This window comes from Mya arenaria, chromosome 6 (assembly GCF_026914265.1).
Source record: "Mya arenaria isolate MELC-2E11 chromosome 6, ASM2691426v1".
Taxonomy (NCBI): Eukaryota; Metazoa; Mollusca; class Bivalvia; order Myida; family Myidae; genus Mya; species Mya arenaria.
Genome location: NC_069127.1, coordinates 8,558,170 through 8,576,586, shown reverse-complemented (window position 1 = coordinate 8,576,586; position 18,417 = coordinate 8,558,170). Strand labels below are relative to the sequence as shown.

At 37.2% G+C, this 18,417-nt stretch overlaps 1 protein-coding gene across 1 annotated transcript; it reads left to right on the top strand.

Annotated features, from left to right (window-relative positions):
• Positions 1–491: 491 nt before the first annotated feature.
• Positions 492–17,839, top strand: LOC128237085 (putative ferric-chelate reductase 1). Its single transcript, XM_052952291.1, has 14 exons — positions 492–525; positions 4,425–4,599; positions 5,048–5,181; positions 6,563–6,663; positions 6,915–7,119; positions 7,373–7,591; positions 7,698–7,796; positions 8,313–8,463; positions 8,872–8,985; positions 10,547–10,662; positions 13,774–13,860; positions 14,975–15,055; positions 16,985–17,084; positions 17,652–17,839. The coding sequence occupies exons 1-14, from the start codon at positions 505–507 to the stop codon at positions 17,837–17,839; spliced, it is 1,791 nt and encodes a 596-aa protein (XP_052808251.1). The 5' UTR covers positions 492–504.
• Positions 17,840–18,417: the final 578 nt, after the last annotated feature.

Sequence of the window (18,417 nt, the reverse complement as noted above, 5' to 3'; positions counted from 1 at the left end):
ATCTTCGGGATAATCATTCTTCGTACCAGCTCCATAACTGTTTAGCCGTTAAAAAATCAATGAGACTACACTGACATAATGTATGTTAATGACTAACAATAAATATGTGCTTCAAAACTTTTTTAATGCCAAGAATCAGGTGAAACCCTAGACGACCATGTATTAACGGAGAAATAACAATTAAAGGTTTCGAAACAAAACAAAAATGGTCAAACGCGGTCTTATTTGACTTTCGACTTTTAGTGTGTCCTATGTGGAATCTTTATAAAATATATTTCCTTTGTATTAAAAAAAATACATTGTTTCCAACGGTGGCCTTGTGAACCCGATTGATTTGCTGTCTGGTTTACTCTAGTTTGTACGCTGTTATCTTTATACAATAGTTTTGTTATGGGTAGTTTTATCATATATCTGATAAATTTAAATTACATAAATGTATGAACTTGGTATGACCGATTTCTTAACACTACCACTTCAGACGATCTGGCGTGCACCAGTTGTAAAATGGGCTATAAAGTTTTATTTGTAAGTTGCATTTAAATTCTAAAGAAAAGGACACTTTAGGAATGCTTTGAAAGTATGTATGTACTCGAAGTTGTGTTAAGATCATTCCTATAAATAATATTATCTGGTTATTTCTATCCAACAATCAATTATTTTTTCCAACGATACATGGATTTAAAAGTTGCTTTAATATTTCTTTTTAATAAAATAGTTGAAACTGGATAGTGCTTATAAAGTAAAAAAACAAGATCAAATTTGTAGAAAAAAAATCTCGGAATGAGGAAGTTTGGCCAAGCTATAAACGTCCTGCCGACGTTCCAATGATGCGAGTAGTTTGTATGCCATATAGTCCAATTGAACATTGTCATTTGCCATAGTGATTTCTTTAACGTATTGTATATCTAAGTAGATGTAATAATAGGTTTAATAAAACGTGCGGGTTCGCACATTACTGTATACAAAGCATGCTCTTGTTGAAAATGTGAAATTGTTCTTTATTAGCTGTTTACAAACTAAAATAATTTGCTTACCATTACTTTTATTACAGTGTAGTATCAGACAAATTTATTTAACCAAACCTGATCTAATCATATTTAAGATAGTACATCCCTAATGGGCACCGTTTTAAACTATGACCAGCTTGATAATTTCTTAATGTGTATCATTTCCTGGATTCCTTTATTTTATTTAGTTTTCATCACTTTTGGTGATAATTTGGTATCAGAGTTACAAGACATATATTTGCTTTCAGGAATAATACATTATTGATCACATCACCAAAAATATAATTATACTGTACTGAAATCGCCAAATGGTATTTCGAATTTAACATACTGTTTTGACCGCGTAAAATTAGAACATCGATGTTTAAAAGCGAAAAAACAAGTTCTAGAAATACTCATGACCTGTTCCTTATTAGTAATTATCTTTAATCTTTTGGCAACATTATGTAAAAAATTAAAATGTTTGACCGTCTTATTTAAAAAAAAAAAAATAAAGTTTGTAATTCCAAACCACCTATTTCAGCCGCAGGCACTGCAAGTTATAAGATATTCACAAAAGCTAATATTTATGTGTTAAAATGTGCTACCTTAAGACGACCTGTTACATTAAGCATTCGCCCTTTTAACGCACTCTTACTTCAAAATATAATATTTCCACAATTATTAAAAATAGTAACATAACATAACATAAGGTTTATTTTCGATTTAAGCATATACAGCTTATTATCGCATACAAAATATTATTGTAAACATGCTTAAAAATGGAATATATAACAATATAACGATCATAGCATACAAAAGGGTAACCCGAAATTATCGCGGGAGTGCGTAAATACATAGTTATACACACTGGCACCGGATTTTCAAACTCAAACATTTTTTTAAAAAATCAAAAAAAATCTGATAATTGCTTACTAAAAATTATAATACCGAATATGTAAAAAAATATTGAAAAATATTTTTTTTCAAATATGCACTTTGTACTGTATAATATACTAACGTTAGATTTTTTTTTATTTTTAAAAAAAAATGTTTGAGTTTGAAAATCCGGTGCCAGTGGTTATACAATATGTATCACACAGGAATGTTGGTTAAAGAATTTCTCACTTTATTTGCTTTTATCACATAAATAGCTAATTTATGTTTTTGTCGTATTTAAGAGATTTACAAATTTAAACAAACTTGGTCTTTTCCAATAAAACTTTGGTATATAATGTTCCCGTAAATCCCTATATGAAGGACAAATTAACACACGTGGAATTCATCTTTATTTTTCCATAAATTAGTTTTTCAATTTACCGAAAGGGATGAATAAATATCGAAAAACAATGGTTCTAATGAAGAATAAGATGTTGTTGTTTTTTAAAGGTCATACTCCATGCTTTTTTCTAACATCTGAGATGATCTTTTATCTCAGCAAATCTTTAAGACCCCACCAGTAATTTAATATTTGTTCGTTTTTAAAAATGTCGTTCCAGCACGAATATTATTTGTGAATGTCCAATGTCCAATGTCGTATGTTTAGCTTACTTCACACAGCTTATCAAATACAAGGTTACACTTTGTTATCAGTAAGTATTATTTTCCATTCATGCATTATAAAGTAAGGCCACACCAAATTAATGTTTAGTTCCTCGGATTTTTGCCAAAAAAAATTTGAGCGAGCAAAATTTGTCAGTTTTCATAAAAACCGAAGCGAGCGAAGAGCGAAAAATATATTTTTCCTTTTATTCAATATAAATAAGAAAGTTTGTTCAAAATAATTGCCCTTAAAACCATTTTAATGCCATTTTGAACTGAACCTCTAATGGACGTTGGGAAAATGTCAGAATACATACTATTTATTCATCAGTTTAGTACAAACACTATATGGATAAATCTTATTTCTTATATAATTAAAACGTACTTTAATATGACGATCATTCATAATAATAAATAACCCTGCTTTGAGTAAAAAGTTTGAAACAACTTATATAAATCTACCTGAATCAGTTTAACATCATATGCAACTGTATTTAGACATAATTTAGGATTGATTTTGGATTTGTAAAAAATGATTACTTACACAGGCATCATCAAACATTAGACTCCTTATAACATAGACTAAATTTTGTTTTTATTATCACAGGAAATGCAGACATGTGCTTATTAAAACAAAAAGAACAAGGTTATTTTTCAGAGTACTTTTTGTAATTCTTTTGGTTATTTAGATGTTTTTATGCACCAGCCAATTGTTTATGCCCCCCCCCCCCCCCCCCCCCCCCCCAGTCTGAAATAGTGGGTACTTTGACTTCCGGTCTCTCAAAACCCTGGTTAAATACCCGACCTGCAGGGACACACTACTGGTAAAATCCCTGCCAAATGGCCCCGCAACCCCGAATAACTATGTGAGGCCCATTCCCGACTATTTTACATATGAAGGCAAAACCACATTCACTAGGCACTGCGGGGCCACCTGAAAGGTAAAAACAGCCCATTGCCTCTGCTGTCCACGGTATACCCCTGGAACAAGGGCGAGGGGTGGGCGGGGCAGTGGTTACAATTGACAAGTGCATTACAATCCCAGATTATGCTGCAAATAAAAACAAAATATAAGGTGATAAACTTAAGCTTACTTATGTTGAGTTATATCCGGTCCAGTGTTTATATCGCTATTTGTGAAAAGATATATGTTCAAAACTGTTGTTTCGTCAGAATTTGATCAAAAATGAGATTGATACATCAATTTGGACCAAACAATGACTCATGTTCCAGTTCAGCATCGTCGTAACGAGGTAAAATGTTGGTCCCTTGTATTATGACTTGAATAAAATAGTACTAAGTTGATCATTCCGATTTCCATTCAAAACGAGTCACTAATTACGCAATATAATCGCTACCAGTCTCAGATACACATGCTTTATTGCATAATGATTGCTTAATAATGACCCTTTAGTGCATGAGACGATCAACAATGACTTCAAGCATGCTCAAAACATATTTATTGTCAAAAATAAGATTTAATTTCCAAACTTCGAGCCACATTGTTTATACCGGAAGCCGCCATTTTGATTGAATTTAAACCCATGCTAAACCGATCGAGATATAGTATAAAAACACTACGCATCGATAACTTCCCTTTAAAAAAAACACGAAAACTAGCGTAAAAAAATTATACTTGATTATTTTTAGCCTTTTAATAAATTATTACCTGAAAAAAAAAATGTTTGGCGATCAAAATGGAGGTGCGGGCGCACAAAAAAAATAAAAATATTTTTTTTACATTTTCAAAAAAATAGGAGCGGTAAATCCGAGGAACGAAATATCAATTTGGTGTGGCCTAAGCAGTAAAATGTTAACCAATTAAAAGTTACGTTCGTTATATTGATTATAAATAGTAATATCACATTAACAATTGACCCTCTAAAATATTTCTAGACGGTCTTTTTACTGGCTGGAGTATGCCCCGGGGGTCTGGCGTACCCCACAGGTGCGCCGCTTCAAGCGTGCGCGGATATGAAACCTTTACATCCACCCACCACCACTTCCGGTCAAGCGCCATTCGCCATCAAAACCAGCACCCTAGTCTACACACCCGGAGCTGAAATCACGGGTAAGAGAAGGGAGATTTGTTTCTATTTGCGTTTAAATAGATGCACTAAAATTCTTAAATTCGATATATTCATATCATGTTAAAAAGTTTGAAAATAGAAATTCCCCGTATTTAACTGTGAAAAAGTGAAATGAAAATAGTATTTAAAGAAACATGTATTGCCTGTTACTATGTGAAGATATGAACAATAATAAACGTAGGTGTATACATAACTATACCGTGATATACTGTAACAATTATTATTATATAAAATCAATTCAATCGGCTTTGATAACGCAGCAGTAAACAAAGAAGTGGAACAGGGCAAATCTCGACATTACAAGGTGGTATTTACTATTTAGCAATGTTTTGCAACAGCATGGAAAATAAAGATGACAAAATATAGATATATTATTTAAAAAAAATCGAAAAAACAACAACAGCAACTTTTGATTCACTCGCCATGCAGGGACGATCTACTCGCCGAGCGGGGTGAAGTTCCGGGGATTGCTGATGGAGGTCTTAAAAACTGATAACACCAGCACCGACCCAGTTGGGACGTTTGACGTCGTGGACAACAACACACAGACACAGTGTGGGCAGGTAGGAGGTCGAGGTCGAGGATGGTACGCGGTATTGCGTATCAAAATGCATATGTACACACATGAATACACAATGAGGAAACGGTTAGCATCGATGTCTCGTGGAAGGCGAAAGGTTAAAAACGATATGATATCCTACTTCGGACAAAGTTTCCATCTGTTACAAAGTATATTATAGATAGATAAACAGAAAAGCCTTCTGAAAATTACACCCCTACTTGCTATACATACATGTACAATGAATTTGCCAACAATTGGACAAGCTTGACAAATAATGACTCTTTTCGTGGGAGGGATGCCTCTTTAAGAAAAACCAACAAAAATAAATCGCTCTTCAAATATACATCATCTACAGACTTACAAATGTGGTCGTAACTTATTTGACCGTTTTGTAATCTCCGTTTTGTCCAGAGTTAAAATGCACTTATTCAACATGCGCCAACGAAATTCAAACGTAATTTGGTATGAAATGACAAACTTATTAAACTACCTATAACAGCTGTGTGAAGTTAGCTAATCAAACGACATTGGAAATTCAAAAATGGAAGTCGCGCTGACACGACGTTGTACGTGTACATTCATTTCTGTCCAATGTCCAATGCTGAGCTGGCGTGACATTCATTTTTGAATGTCCAATGTCCAATGTCGTGCCAGCATAACATTCATATTTAAATGTCCAATTTTATGCCAGCATAACATTCATTTTTGAATGTCCAATGTCCAATGTCGTGCCTGCACAACATTCATTTTTGAATGTCCAATGTGCAATGTCGTGCCAGCACAACATTCATTTTTCAATGTCCAATGTTGAGCAGGCACGTCGTTCATTTTTGAATATCCAATGTCCAATGTCGTGCCAGCACAACATTCACTTTTGAATGTCCAATGTCGTGCAAGCACGACATTTATTTTTGAACGTCCAATGTCCAATGTTAAGCTGGCAAGTCGTTCATTTTTGAATGTCCAATGTCGTGACAGCACAGCATTCATTTTTGAATAGCCAATGTCCAATGTCGTGTCAGCACAGCATTCATTTTTGAATGTCCAATGTCCAATGTCGTGTCAGCACAACATTCATTTTTGAATGTCCAATGTCGTGTCATCACAACATTCACTTTTGAATGTCCAATGTCCAATGTCGTACCAGCACGACATTCATTTTTTAATGTCCAATGTCGTGCCAGCACGACATTAATTTTTGAATGTCCAATGTTAAGCTGGCACGTCATTCATTTTTGAATGTCCAATGTCGTATACTTAACTTCACACAGCTACAAATAACTGTATCTGTGTCTGTTATCAGTTTGTCGTAAAACACGATAAAATATAGTTGTTGTGTATGTTTCAAACTAAATTCAATCGTATGTAATTACTTTCTTCAGGGTTCCAAACAAGGCCTGACGCACGTATCTAACAGTAACAAGACGTCGGTTACCTTCAAATGGATTGCACCGTCGGCTCCTGCCGGGGACATACGATTCAGGTGAGCATCCATACGCATGTACAATAACATTAAATTACAAAGTTTGGCAAAGACTTCCAGAAATATGCAATGTTCTGACTCATCGTATGAAACTGCACGAATACATACGATCAGTAATGTGCATAGTGCACATTGCATTAAAACTACACCGGTGATAATGCAATGTGTAAGCTACTGCTGGTAGTATCCGACGATCACCAAACGTCATATAAACATAATGTGAAGAAAACGTAATGCTTATTTCTGTATAGATTGTCGGTTGTGGAGTCGTATGACGTGAGTCGTTACTGGTTGGGCATCTTCTCGGCCACGGTACAAGACTGTTCCATACATCCTACGATCGTCGGGTGTAAAGGTTCCCCAACCCCGCCACTACCCGCCTCCTCGTCCGCGAGGCCGTCATCCATCTCCACACTTCCGCCAACGAAGTCAACACAGTCGCCGGTCATAACCTCTGTAAGTATAACACTTTGAACAAACATATATGCCATATAGTAAATGGGGGACTAATCATTGCTAAAATTTTCATTTCGTTAAAGTACCGTGCTTATCCGTGCTATTCAATTTATAATCAAAATCAAACACGTTTCGATGAAAACTGTTGCTGGAAAAACTCCCTGTAAAGAGCGTATAGATATGTATTTAACACCGCCCTGGCGGTACACTGCGGCCTGACGCTTTCATTATCCATTGCAATATCACGTTCCAGCCCGCTCAATCAAGCATCCCGTACGACCCGGCATGCGGAAAGACCAAGGGATGTTTCCCGGACGCGAGTAGGTGCTCCAGTGGATGTCACTATCTGGTCACCTGGGGACCCGCCGCCGCCACAGATGAAAGTGACATCATCGCGTTTAACATCAAAATGATGCTAGACGATATGAGCGATGTTTGGATGGCGGTTGGGCTGTCTAAAACGGGCAAAATGGTCAGTTCACCTGTGGTGTATTACTTCGAGAGTATTAACAATTCAATATGTGATTCTAACATTTGGAAAGACCATAACTGACCCTCGAGTTTTTCTCCATTGGCAGGACAAGACGACCGTGGCAGCGTGCCTGACACAGGGCGGTCAATCTTTCTCCCTGTCCTCTTCCTACAACAATGGGCACGCAAATGTACCCTTTAGCAACGTGAGTACAACAGTCGTATACCCACGCCCATTTTAGTACACGGTATATTTAAAAGTTTTAAGGCGTAATAGGTTCGCGGTAGGTACATTTTGAGATACCATTAGATTGTTTCTCTGTGATGGTTCGTACCCATGATTTCTTCCAAGGTGATAAGCAGACCCACTTCAACACCACTAGACCACATCAACGGCATTTGAACCCTGTGATGTTGAGCAAAACACGTATGATACAAACGTGTACTAGGGTTCGTTATGCGTAAATATAAAAATATGCTCACCATAACACTTGAACTTCGAAGGACGGCGATACATCGTTACAAGGACTTTTCCAACGAAATTGATTTTTTTTCTCTTATGACCCCTTAAATCGCGAGAGAATACTTTTAAATGATGAATGAACCTTGATTTGATTTGTTGATGGTTGTACAAACTTCACCCCTTCATCCCCTTGGTAAATATAACTTTTGTTTAGTTACTGTAATATAATAATTTGTTTCAACCTCTACGATTATGTCAGCCGACCATGGGCCTGTCGGGGATGGACGCGAGTGTGAGCGGGAAGGTTTTCTCGTGCTCCTTCACGCGCCTACGTGCTATGAACGAGACAAACTTCTGGAACATTTCCGACCCCATGTACATCCTGGTTGGGACAGGGCCCGTCGCAAACGGTAATGTCACTTAAACATAAAAATACACGCTAACTGAAGTATTATCATCCTGATGCAAAATTATTATCGCATTAATACACGAACGAGAACGTTTTACTGCCTTAGCCAAATTTAGTTATGAGAATGACCAAACAATACAGAAACCAATTATTACATAGGAGTTGAGTGTTTATTTTAGCTCAGACAGACAGACAGAACAACAGACAGACAGACAAGACAAGACAAGACAAGACAGGCAGGCATGCAGGCAGACAGAAAGGCAGACAGAAAAAACAACAGGCAAAAACGGGCAAAACAGAAATAGATTGCATATACATTAAAAAACACGACTGTACATTAGGACCTACAGACATACAAAATGCTCACGCGATTTGAGTTGAAAGTATAGCATAGGCCCCTTTCTTCTAGGTCTGATGAGCCAGCACATGGTTGATCCCGTGAGCAGCAGTGCAAAGATTAACTTCACGGCCTTCAGCATTATTGGAGAGGGAGATCGCACTTCTATACTCATCAAGGCACACGGTAAGATGGCTCATCAAGGCACACGGTAAGATGGCTCATCAAGGCACACGGTAAGATGGCTCATCAAGGCACACGGTAAGATGGCTCATCAAGGCACACGGTAAGATGGCTCATCAAGGCACACGATAAGATGGCTCATCAAGGCACACGGTAAGAGGGCTCATCAAGGCACACGGTAAGAGGGCTCATCAAGGCACACGGTAAGAGGGCTCATCAAGGCACACGGTAAGAGGGCTCATCAAGGCACACGGTAAGATGGCTCATCAAGGCACACGGTAAGATGGCTCATCAAGGCACACGGTAAGATGGCTAAAAAAGGCACACAGTAAAATGGCTCATCAAGGCACACGGTAAGATGGCTCATCAAGGCACACAGTAAGATGGCTCATCAAGGCACACGGTAAGATGGCTCATCAAGGCACACGGTAAGATGGCTCATCAAGGCACACGGTAAGATGGCTCATCAAGGCACACGGTAAGATGGCTCATCAAGGCACACGGTAAGATGGCTCATCAAGGCACACGGTAAGATGGCTCATCAAGGCAGACGGTAAGATGGCTCATCAAGGCACATGGTAACATGGCTCATCAAGGCACACGGTAAGATGGCTCATCAAGGCACACGGTAAGAGGGCTCATCAAGGCACACGGTAAGAGGGCTCATCAAGGCACACGGTAAGATGGCTCATCAAGGCACACGGTAAGATGGCTCATCAAGGCACACGGTAAGATGGCTCATCAAGGCACACGGTAAGATGGCTCAAAAAGGCACACGGTAAGATGGCTCAAAAAGGCACACGGTAAGAGGGCTCATCAAGGCACACGGTAAGATGGCTCAAAAAGGCACACGGTAAGATGGCTCATCAAGGCACACGGTAAGATGGCTCATCGGGGCACACGGGGATTATTTAGTTTTGAGTTACAATCTTTTGCAGGAGTAAAACATATACTTTCCAACAAAAATTGGTGTGATAATGTGGTGCCCAAATATAACGAATGATGATAAAAAAATATTATTGTTTACCATTATTATTGGGGGGATAGAATAAATATATTTAAAACAATAAATGAATTATTAAGTTATCTTTAATTAATATTTGTGTTTTTAATGAAAAACTCTTTTTGTTCATAAACAAGTTAGTATTTTACTTATTAAGCTAGATAATTATTGCGAAAATTAAATGGTTAACACGAAACAATTCGCGAACGTTAACAGGTTATCCTTGCTACAGTTATATGCCACCATAGAAGGGAAACATGTGTAATGCTTGAACCAATGAAATTTGGCTTTTAAATAGTTTGAATTTCGCCGGAAGTTTATCTGGCAGTGATCATGCAGTTCCGCAAGATGGTTAACATTGGTTAACTCAGAATAATTCTGATACTTGTGCATCACAACGTTAATGCAAACTAAGTTTATAACTGACCGGAACACGATTCATTTCAATATACATGTACACATATATACGACCCGTTGGGGCATGATGGAACTTATCTATCATAAGTCACTCGCATATAATATTAAGTGTTCGTATATGTGTCAATTCAATATTGTTTCCAGGTGCGTTGATGACGGTGGCTTGGCTGTTTTTCTCAAGTGTAGGCATTGTTGTTGCCCGTCACTGCAAATCCATCCTAGAACACAAGCTGTTGCTAAAACACAAGTCCTGGTTCCTGGTAAGTTGAGGAATTCATTGTACTTTGTAGGGAAGGCAGGTTCATGTACTAGAACACAGGCTGTTGGCTAAAACAAAAGTCCTGGTTCCTGGTGAGTTGAGGACTTCATTGTACATTGTAGGGAAGGCAGGTCCTTGTACTTGAACACAGGCTGTTGGCTAAAACACAATTTCTGGTTCCTGGTGAGTTGAGGACTTCATTGTACATTGTAGGGAAGGCAGATTCATGTACTAGAAAACAGGCTGTTGGCTAAAACACAGTCCTGGTTCCTGGTGAGTTCAGGACTTCATTGTACAAAGTATAGTATCAAGACTACATTATACATTATGAAGAATGTAAGCTCAACCCTAAATACTGGTTCGTGGTAAGTGAGTGGGGCTTCGATTTGGAGCTTGTTGTATTGTGTGGTGAGCAAGACACGCCAAGGTTGCTGCTCTAACTCAACACTGTGTTGTGGTTTGTGTACGGGGAATAGTTTTAGGAATACGCTGTACATTATCAGAAATTTTAAACTCATGTATTGGTTTATGGTAAGTGTACGGAATATAATTTTAGGAATTATCTGTACGTGTACGTTTAAGCGCCCTTGAACGTATATTTGTTATGAAAAGGGCGCTCAAAAAATCTGGTATAATAATAAATTTAATAATACATTGTGATAAATGCAAGCTCAAATTCAAGTATTTGTTTGAAATAAATATACGGGATTTGCTACTGGACAAAACTGTTAATTGAAAGGCCCTTCTAGATAGAACACTGTAATCTACTCCAAATTTGCATTAGAGCTAAAGTATACAGGTTTATGTCGGTTTTCTATAGGACTACAATGTACAGATGTATGAGGGTTTGCTTTAGGGCTACAAAGTACACGTGTATGGGAATTGCTTTAGGGCTACAATGTACAGGTGTATGAGGATTTGCTTTAGGGCTACAATGTACACGTGTATGGGAATTGCTTTAGGGCTACAATGTACACGTGTTTGAGGGTTTGCTTTAGGGCTACTAAGTACACGTGTATGGGAATTGCTTTAGGGCTGCAATGTACACGTGTATCAGGGTTTGATTTAAGGCTACAATGTACAGGTTTATGAGGGTTTACTTTAGGGCTATAATGTACACGTGTATGAGGGTTTGCTTTAGGGCTGCAATGTACACGTGTATGAGGGTTTGCTTTAGGGCTACAATGTACACGTGTATGAGGGTTTGCTTTATGACTACAATGTACCCGTGTATATGGGTTTGCTTTAGGGCTACAATGTACAGGTGTATCAGGGTTTGCTTTAGGGCTACAATGTACATGTGCATGAGGATTTGCTTTAGGGCTACAATGTACACGTGTATGTGGTTTGCTTTAGGGCTACAATGTATATGTTTGTGTGGGTCTGTTTTAGGGCTTAAATGTGCATGTGTATCATGGTTTGCTTTAGGGCTACAATGTCCAGGTGTATTGGGGTTGATTTTAAGACTAAAATGTACACGTGTAAGGGGATTGGCTTTAGGGCTTTAATATGGCAGGTTTATTGGAATTTACTTCAGGGCTATAATGTACAGGTATATCACGATTTGCTTTAATGCGACAATGTCCAGGTGCAATGTGGTTGGTTTTAGGACCTAAATGTACACGTGAATGGGGTTCGCAATAGGGCTTTAATATCCAGGGTTATGGAGGTATGCTTTGGGGCCACAAAGTTCAAGTGTATCAGTGATTGCTTTAGGGCTACAATGTACAGGTGTATGGCAGTTTGCATTAGGGCTACAATGTACAGGTGTATGGCAGTTTGCGTAAGGGCTACAATGTGCAGGTGTATGGCAGTTTGCGTAAGGGCTACAATGTGCAGGTGTATGACAGTTTGCGTAAGGGCTACAATGTGCAGGTGTATGGCAGTTTGCGTAAGGGCTACAATGTACAGGTGTATGGCAGTTTGCGTAAGGGCTACAATGTGCAGATGTTTGGCAGTTTGCGTTAGGGCTACAATATACAGGTATATGGCAGTTTGCTTTAGGGCTACAATGAACAGGTGTATGGCGGTTTGCGTTAGGGCTACAATGTACAAGTGAATCAGGGATTGCTTTAGGGCTACAATGTACAGGTGTATGGGGGTTTATTTAAGGGTTGCAATGTACAGGTGTATGGGGGTGTGCTTAAGGGCTGCAATGTACAGGTGAATCAGGGTTTGCTTACGGGCTACAATGTTCAGGTGAATCGGGGTTTGCTTTAGGGCTACATTGTACAGGTGAGTCATGGTTTGCTTTAGGGCTACAATATACAGTTGTATGGGGGTTTGCTTAATGGCTACAATATACTGGTGAATCAGGGTTTGCTTTAGGGTTACAATGTACATGTGTATTGGGGTTTGCTTTAGCGCTACAACGTCAGATGAATCGGGATTTGCTTTAGGGCTGCAATGTACAGGTGATTCAGGGTTTGCTTTAGGGCTACAATATACAGTTGTATGGGGGTTTGCTTAAGGGCTACACTATACTGGTGAATCAGGGTTTGCTTTAGGGCTACAATGTACATGTGTACTGGGGTTTGCTTTAGGGCTACAATGTACAGGTGAATCAGGGTTTGTTATAGGGCTACAATGTACAGCTGTACTGGGGTTTGGTTTAGGGCTACCATGTTCAGGTGATTCGGGGTTTGTTTTAGGGTTACAATTTTCAGGTGAATCGGGATTTGTTTCAGGGCTACAAAGTACAAGTGAATTGGGGTTGGCTTTTGGGCTACAATGTACAGATGTATGGGGTTTTTTCTTAAGGGTTACAATGTACACATGTATAGGAGATTACTTTAGTGCTTTTATGTGCAGGTTTATTGGGGTTAGCTTTATGGCAACAATGTACTGATTTATGGCGATTTTCTTTAGGGCTACAATGTGCAGGTGTATTCGGGATCACTTTAAAGCTACAATGGCCATGTATAGGGGGTTTGCTTTAGAGCTGCATGATACAGGTGTGTGGGGTTTGCTTTGGGGCTACAATGTACAGGTGTGTGGGTTTTGTTTTAATGCACTTGGAATTTCTACTTTTATAGTGATATTGTATCACTTAATAAAAACTCACTTTGACTGACATTTATATATTAAGCGCAAGTGTCCATGTTATCCACAGGCCCATCGCACGATGATGACGCTGGCTGCCCTCTGTGTGATTGCCGCCGTTGTAGCCATCTTCGTGGAGCGCAAGGGATTCAGCAAGGTACAGGCATATACAATCATGGTTTGCGCGTCATTCCTTTTCTAACTACATAAAATTACCATGCCGTATTTACATACAAGTGTTGTTGATCCTTGGGAGTCATAACGTTCCAAAGACCTCCTTCTATACATTTTAACTAGTAACAGGCATATCATTTATTTTTGCACTGATAAAAAAGCAATAATGTCGCTGCATAAAATGTTCTCCAATGTCATTCAACTAAAGATCAAATGCAGGTGTTAACCACAAGTACAGCTGACCGTTTGTTATAAATAATCAGATGACTTTTAAATGCTTTTTAATTATCGCTGTTTAAAAGTAACTTTTTTTCTTTAGTTCTAACAATTAAACATGGTTTACATTCCCATTACAATCTCATTCTATGTCAATTTTCTACTGTAACGTTTTTAGTTGCTTCTTAAAATAATATGATTGCCTACTGTAAACACCCACACGGGCTATACGGACATATGCTTTATTTAATTTTCTAACATCTTATATTATCCATAATGACAGAGTAGATGCCGTTGACTAGCCGGCCTGGTAATAATCGTAAAGCTTAGTAATGTATGTCATGTAACTGTGTCTGTTTCTCTATATAATGGTTATGAAAGAAAACAAAACAATAGAAAATATTGCGTAAGGCTAGATTGTAAGGCTAAATCAAAATGAATATTAGAGTTATGGTTTATATTGTGGCTCTTTTTTCACATAAAAATCATCTATTTTTTATTATGTTGGTGTGTCTATATTAATTTGAAGTGTTCTCGGTATTTGCTGCACCATACAATTTATGATAAGTGCTAGAAATGATATATTTTTCCCACTTTTAGTGACAGTCATTGTCCAAAATTAGTGCATGATTAGTCTGCTGAAGTCACTGCATGTAGATCGACTAAATCAAATAGCCAATGGAAAAAGCATGATTTTGAACACTACGCCGGTTCATGTTTGTTAAATAAAGTGTTCGCAAGGCACTTTGAAATTGATAAAGGCGTGCAAGAACATTCTAAACTAAACATACTGTTATTTTATAGTGTGTACAATGTACAATTTATTTTAAGATATTATTTATATTTATATTTATACATGCATAGATGGCGGGTTTTTTCAGATTGTACCGGAAGTCGGGAAGGAGTATACAAAAGCACATCCGTTTCTGGGCATTGTGGTGGCGGCGTTGACCGTCATTAATGTATGTATAACATGAATCGTTACAGCTCTAATACTAACACTTTCTCTAAACATAAATTCTCATACAAGGTCTCTATTATCCAAAATATACTCACAGTTACTTAGTTGTAATATTCATTCAAAATCATTCAAAACGGGTATTAAAATGATAATAAAAAATAACTATGAAATCTTATATAAATAGTACTTACATTACACCTATATGTTTGGATCTTCTTTCACAAAGAAAGTAGGTCTTGTAAATACAATAAGCAATTTCACTTAAATAATGCGAATACTATCATATGTTTTTGATAAATGTCATAACCTATTACTGTATATTTGATATTCTTAATTGCTTTCTGTTTCCACAGCTTTTAAAAATTCCATGTACAGCACTCCAATAATTTCTCAAAGCCTAATACTTTCATTGCAAATAGTACATAAAGGGGAATCCTTCAATTTCCAAGTAAATAAATATATAAATTTTGTTGCAACAAAAGTATGTAATAATAATAATTCAAAATGTTTGACTCGATATATGAACAATATAATACCAAGATATCACAGCCGATCCCTGTAACCATAAATATACGACTTTTTTTATAAAATTGAGTAATATAGATTTGATAAACTTGCTCATTCGTCATGTCATTCAGACGTTTGTTTAGAAACTTATGAATAGCTTTGTTCTGACTTTTGTCGTTGTAGATCAAATTTGATCTAAGAGTTTTATCTAACAGTAATGAATTGCTTTTCAATTTACACATTCACTTCTGCTATCCAGTTTATTTTATGAGTTAAGTTAAAATTAATTCCGTTTTTATTTGTCAAATTTAGTACCCCGTTTTATTTCCCTTTTAATTGTGTAAACAGTTGACTGCTATTAAACATGATGAAGCCATTTACTTACATCATTAACATTTGGACTCGCTCATGGTTTTTATAAAGCACTTTTACGGATTTTTTTTCGAAATAAAGTGTGACATCAGGAGTGTTGAAACTAATATGATAGCTTATGGCTGTAACCCTTCAACAAATGTTGATATATGCTCAAATATTGTCTTTGAAGAAGTCCACGATTTCCAAGACTGTTGCTAACGCAATTCAGCAAAAGGCTGAAGCGTGATTGGTTGATTAACATTATCGCGTGATGTTTTCAAGGTATTTAATAAATGTTGTCTAACTTGAAATATCCAATTGTAGCATATATATAAGCCATAATGGCCGAGTGGTTTTGCTATTTTCTCTTGACTGTCTGTGTGGGTTCGCTCTCCACTAAAACACGATTTTTTTTTTTATTTAATTTCGATATCAATTGGTAAATTAATTATACAATTTCCCCCCACCTCAGATAAGTAGATCAAAAAATTTAACCATACTAGAAATTCTTTTTTCCCACCTCAGATAAGTAGATCCAAAAATTAAACCATGCTAGGAATTCTTTTCTCCCACCTCAATTAAGTAGATCCAATAATTTAACCATGCTAGAAAAGAATTTCTAGCATGGTTAAATTAATGGATCTACTTATCTGAGGTGGGAGAAAGGTTCATCCCAACCCTCGCAAAGGGGGTTTTATGGAAACTCGGTAAACCTCGTTTCTGCATGAAAGATACTTATAATATTCTAGCATGGTTAATTTTTTTGATCTACTTAACTGAGGTGGGATAAAATTGTTTCTTCGTACTTTGCTCTTTGGAGCGTAAAGGGAGCAACAGTTTCAAGCTGCATTGGACGGTGAAGATGGTCGGCATGAGAAATATGTTCGATACTAAAGACTACCTGTCCATATAAGCCAAAATGCTATTTGTCCCACGAGGCCTTTCGGGTGGGGGGGGGGGGCATTTGTGACGTTCTTGTGACAGCGCTTTTATTATCATTTTTCTTTATTTCGATACATGCAAATATATCGTATGGGTGTGTAGAGAAAACGGTGTTTGTGTTTTACAGCCGATTATGGCGCTGTTCCGCCCCGCGCCGGAAAGCAAAAAGAGATACATCTTTAACTGGGCACATTTCTTTGTGGGGACATCGGCACATATACTAGCAGGTAGATGTACAAATGATAATGTACTGTTATTATTATTAGAAGGCAGCGGTAGTGTACATTTTAACAATTAAAAGACACCTGTGATTAGAGTCATGTATATGCACTACATTTAAAGCTGCACTCTCACAGAATTACCAATTTTACAACTTTTTTATTTTTTGTCTTGGAAAGAGCAAATTTTTGCGTAAATATCTGAGTACCAATGATAAAATACTGATGACAAAAGATCAGATCGTAGATTTTCATATTTCCGTTCGAAAATTAATGTTTTATGGCTTAAACCGTTACTAACGGTTTAGGAAAAATGCATAAAACATCAAGTTTTGAATATAAATATAAAAATCTGCGATCTATTTTTTTGTCATCAGTATAACCTAACTGGGTTCAATGGATTTTCGCTAAAAATTGCTCGTTCCAAGACAAAAAATGAAAAAAAGTTGTCAAAACGTTTCAATTGTGAGAGTGCAGCTTTAAATCAAACGGAACATATCATTCACATTTTACTATTATATAAATAATATTTAATATTACTGGCCCAGTTCATTCAATTTTCCTACTATGTTTTAGTGATTAACGTGTTTTTCGGCTGCCACCTGAGTGCGGCGCACGTGGACAAGAGCAGCGCCCTTTACCTGATGGTGGCATACGTGGCCGCCTTCGTCGCCGTGTATATCATCTTCGAAATTCACAACAGATGCAGCAAGTCAAGTATGTTTGCAAATGGCACTGCTGTGTTAAACAATCCTGTGGTATAATGGTGTATTGGTAACAATGGACCCCTGTAACATAGGAGCTATTTGGTTCGAGATCCAACATTTTCATGGCCTCTTAAAGCTGCACTCTCACAGATTTACCACAGGCATCTGAATCATTGTTTGTCACTAAAATATTGTTTAAAACCATTTTGGGTACATACAATGAGATAAACAACACATCTGAAGATATTTAGTGTCTTTGATATACAAAAAAGAAACAAGGTATGTAACTCAAACTTACCCGATTTCACGGTAGAGTCCAGTTTTATGTAAATTTCTCAACCAACATGTAAACAATCCATTTTTAAATAAGTGACATGGAAAGAAGAGTCAATTACCTTTAAAATGGTATGCGATATGTTGGTATTACTATATTGTCTTTAGACAAACAAGCATAATTCAATGTCAAATTCTCGTGTTTTTCTTTAGTCGGAAAGAGTACAGCAAATTAAAATCTTCAATTTTCCCCGTGTAAACAGTACTGAACACAGACCTATTAAAGTTATTTTATGCTTCAGTGTACAGATAAATTAATTCCATTCCTTTATATCACAATAAGACTAACACCACAGTTTAAG

What these genes read in the sequence shown, in the direction of transcription:
- LOC128237085 (XM_052952291.1), top strand. Translation starts at nt 505, where the DNA reads ATGGGCTATAAAGTTTTATTT. An exon ending in GACAGGGCCCGTCGCAAACG is followed by an intron (nt 8,464 to 8,871) that starts GTAATGTCACTT and finishes CCTTTCTTCTAG; the next exon opens with GTCTGATGAGCCAGCACATG. An exon ending in TATACTCATCAAGGCACACG is followed by an intron (nt 8,986 to 10,546) that starts GTAAGATGGCTC and finishes TATTGTTTCCAG; the next exon opens with GTGCGTTGATGACGGTGGCT.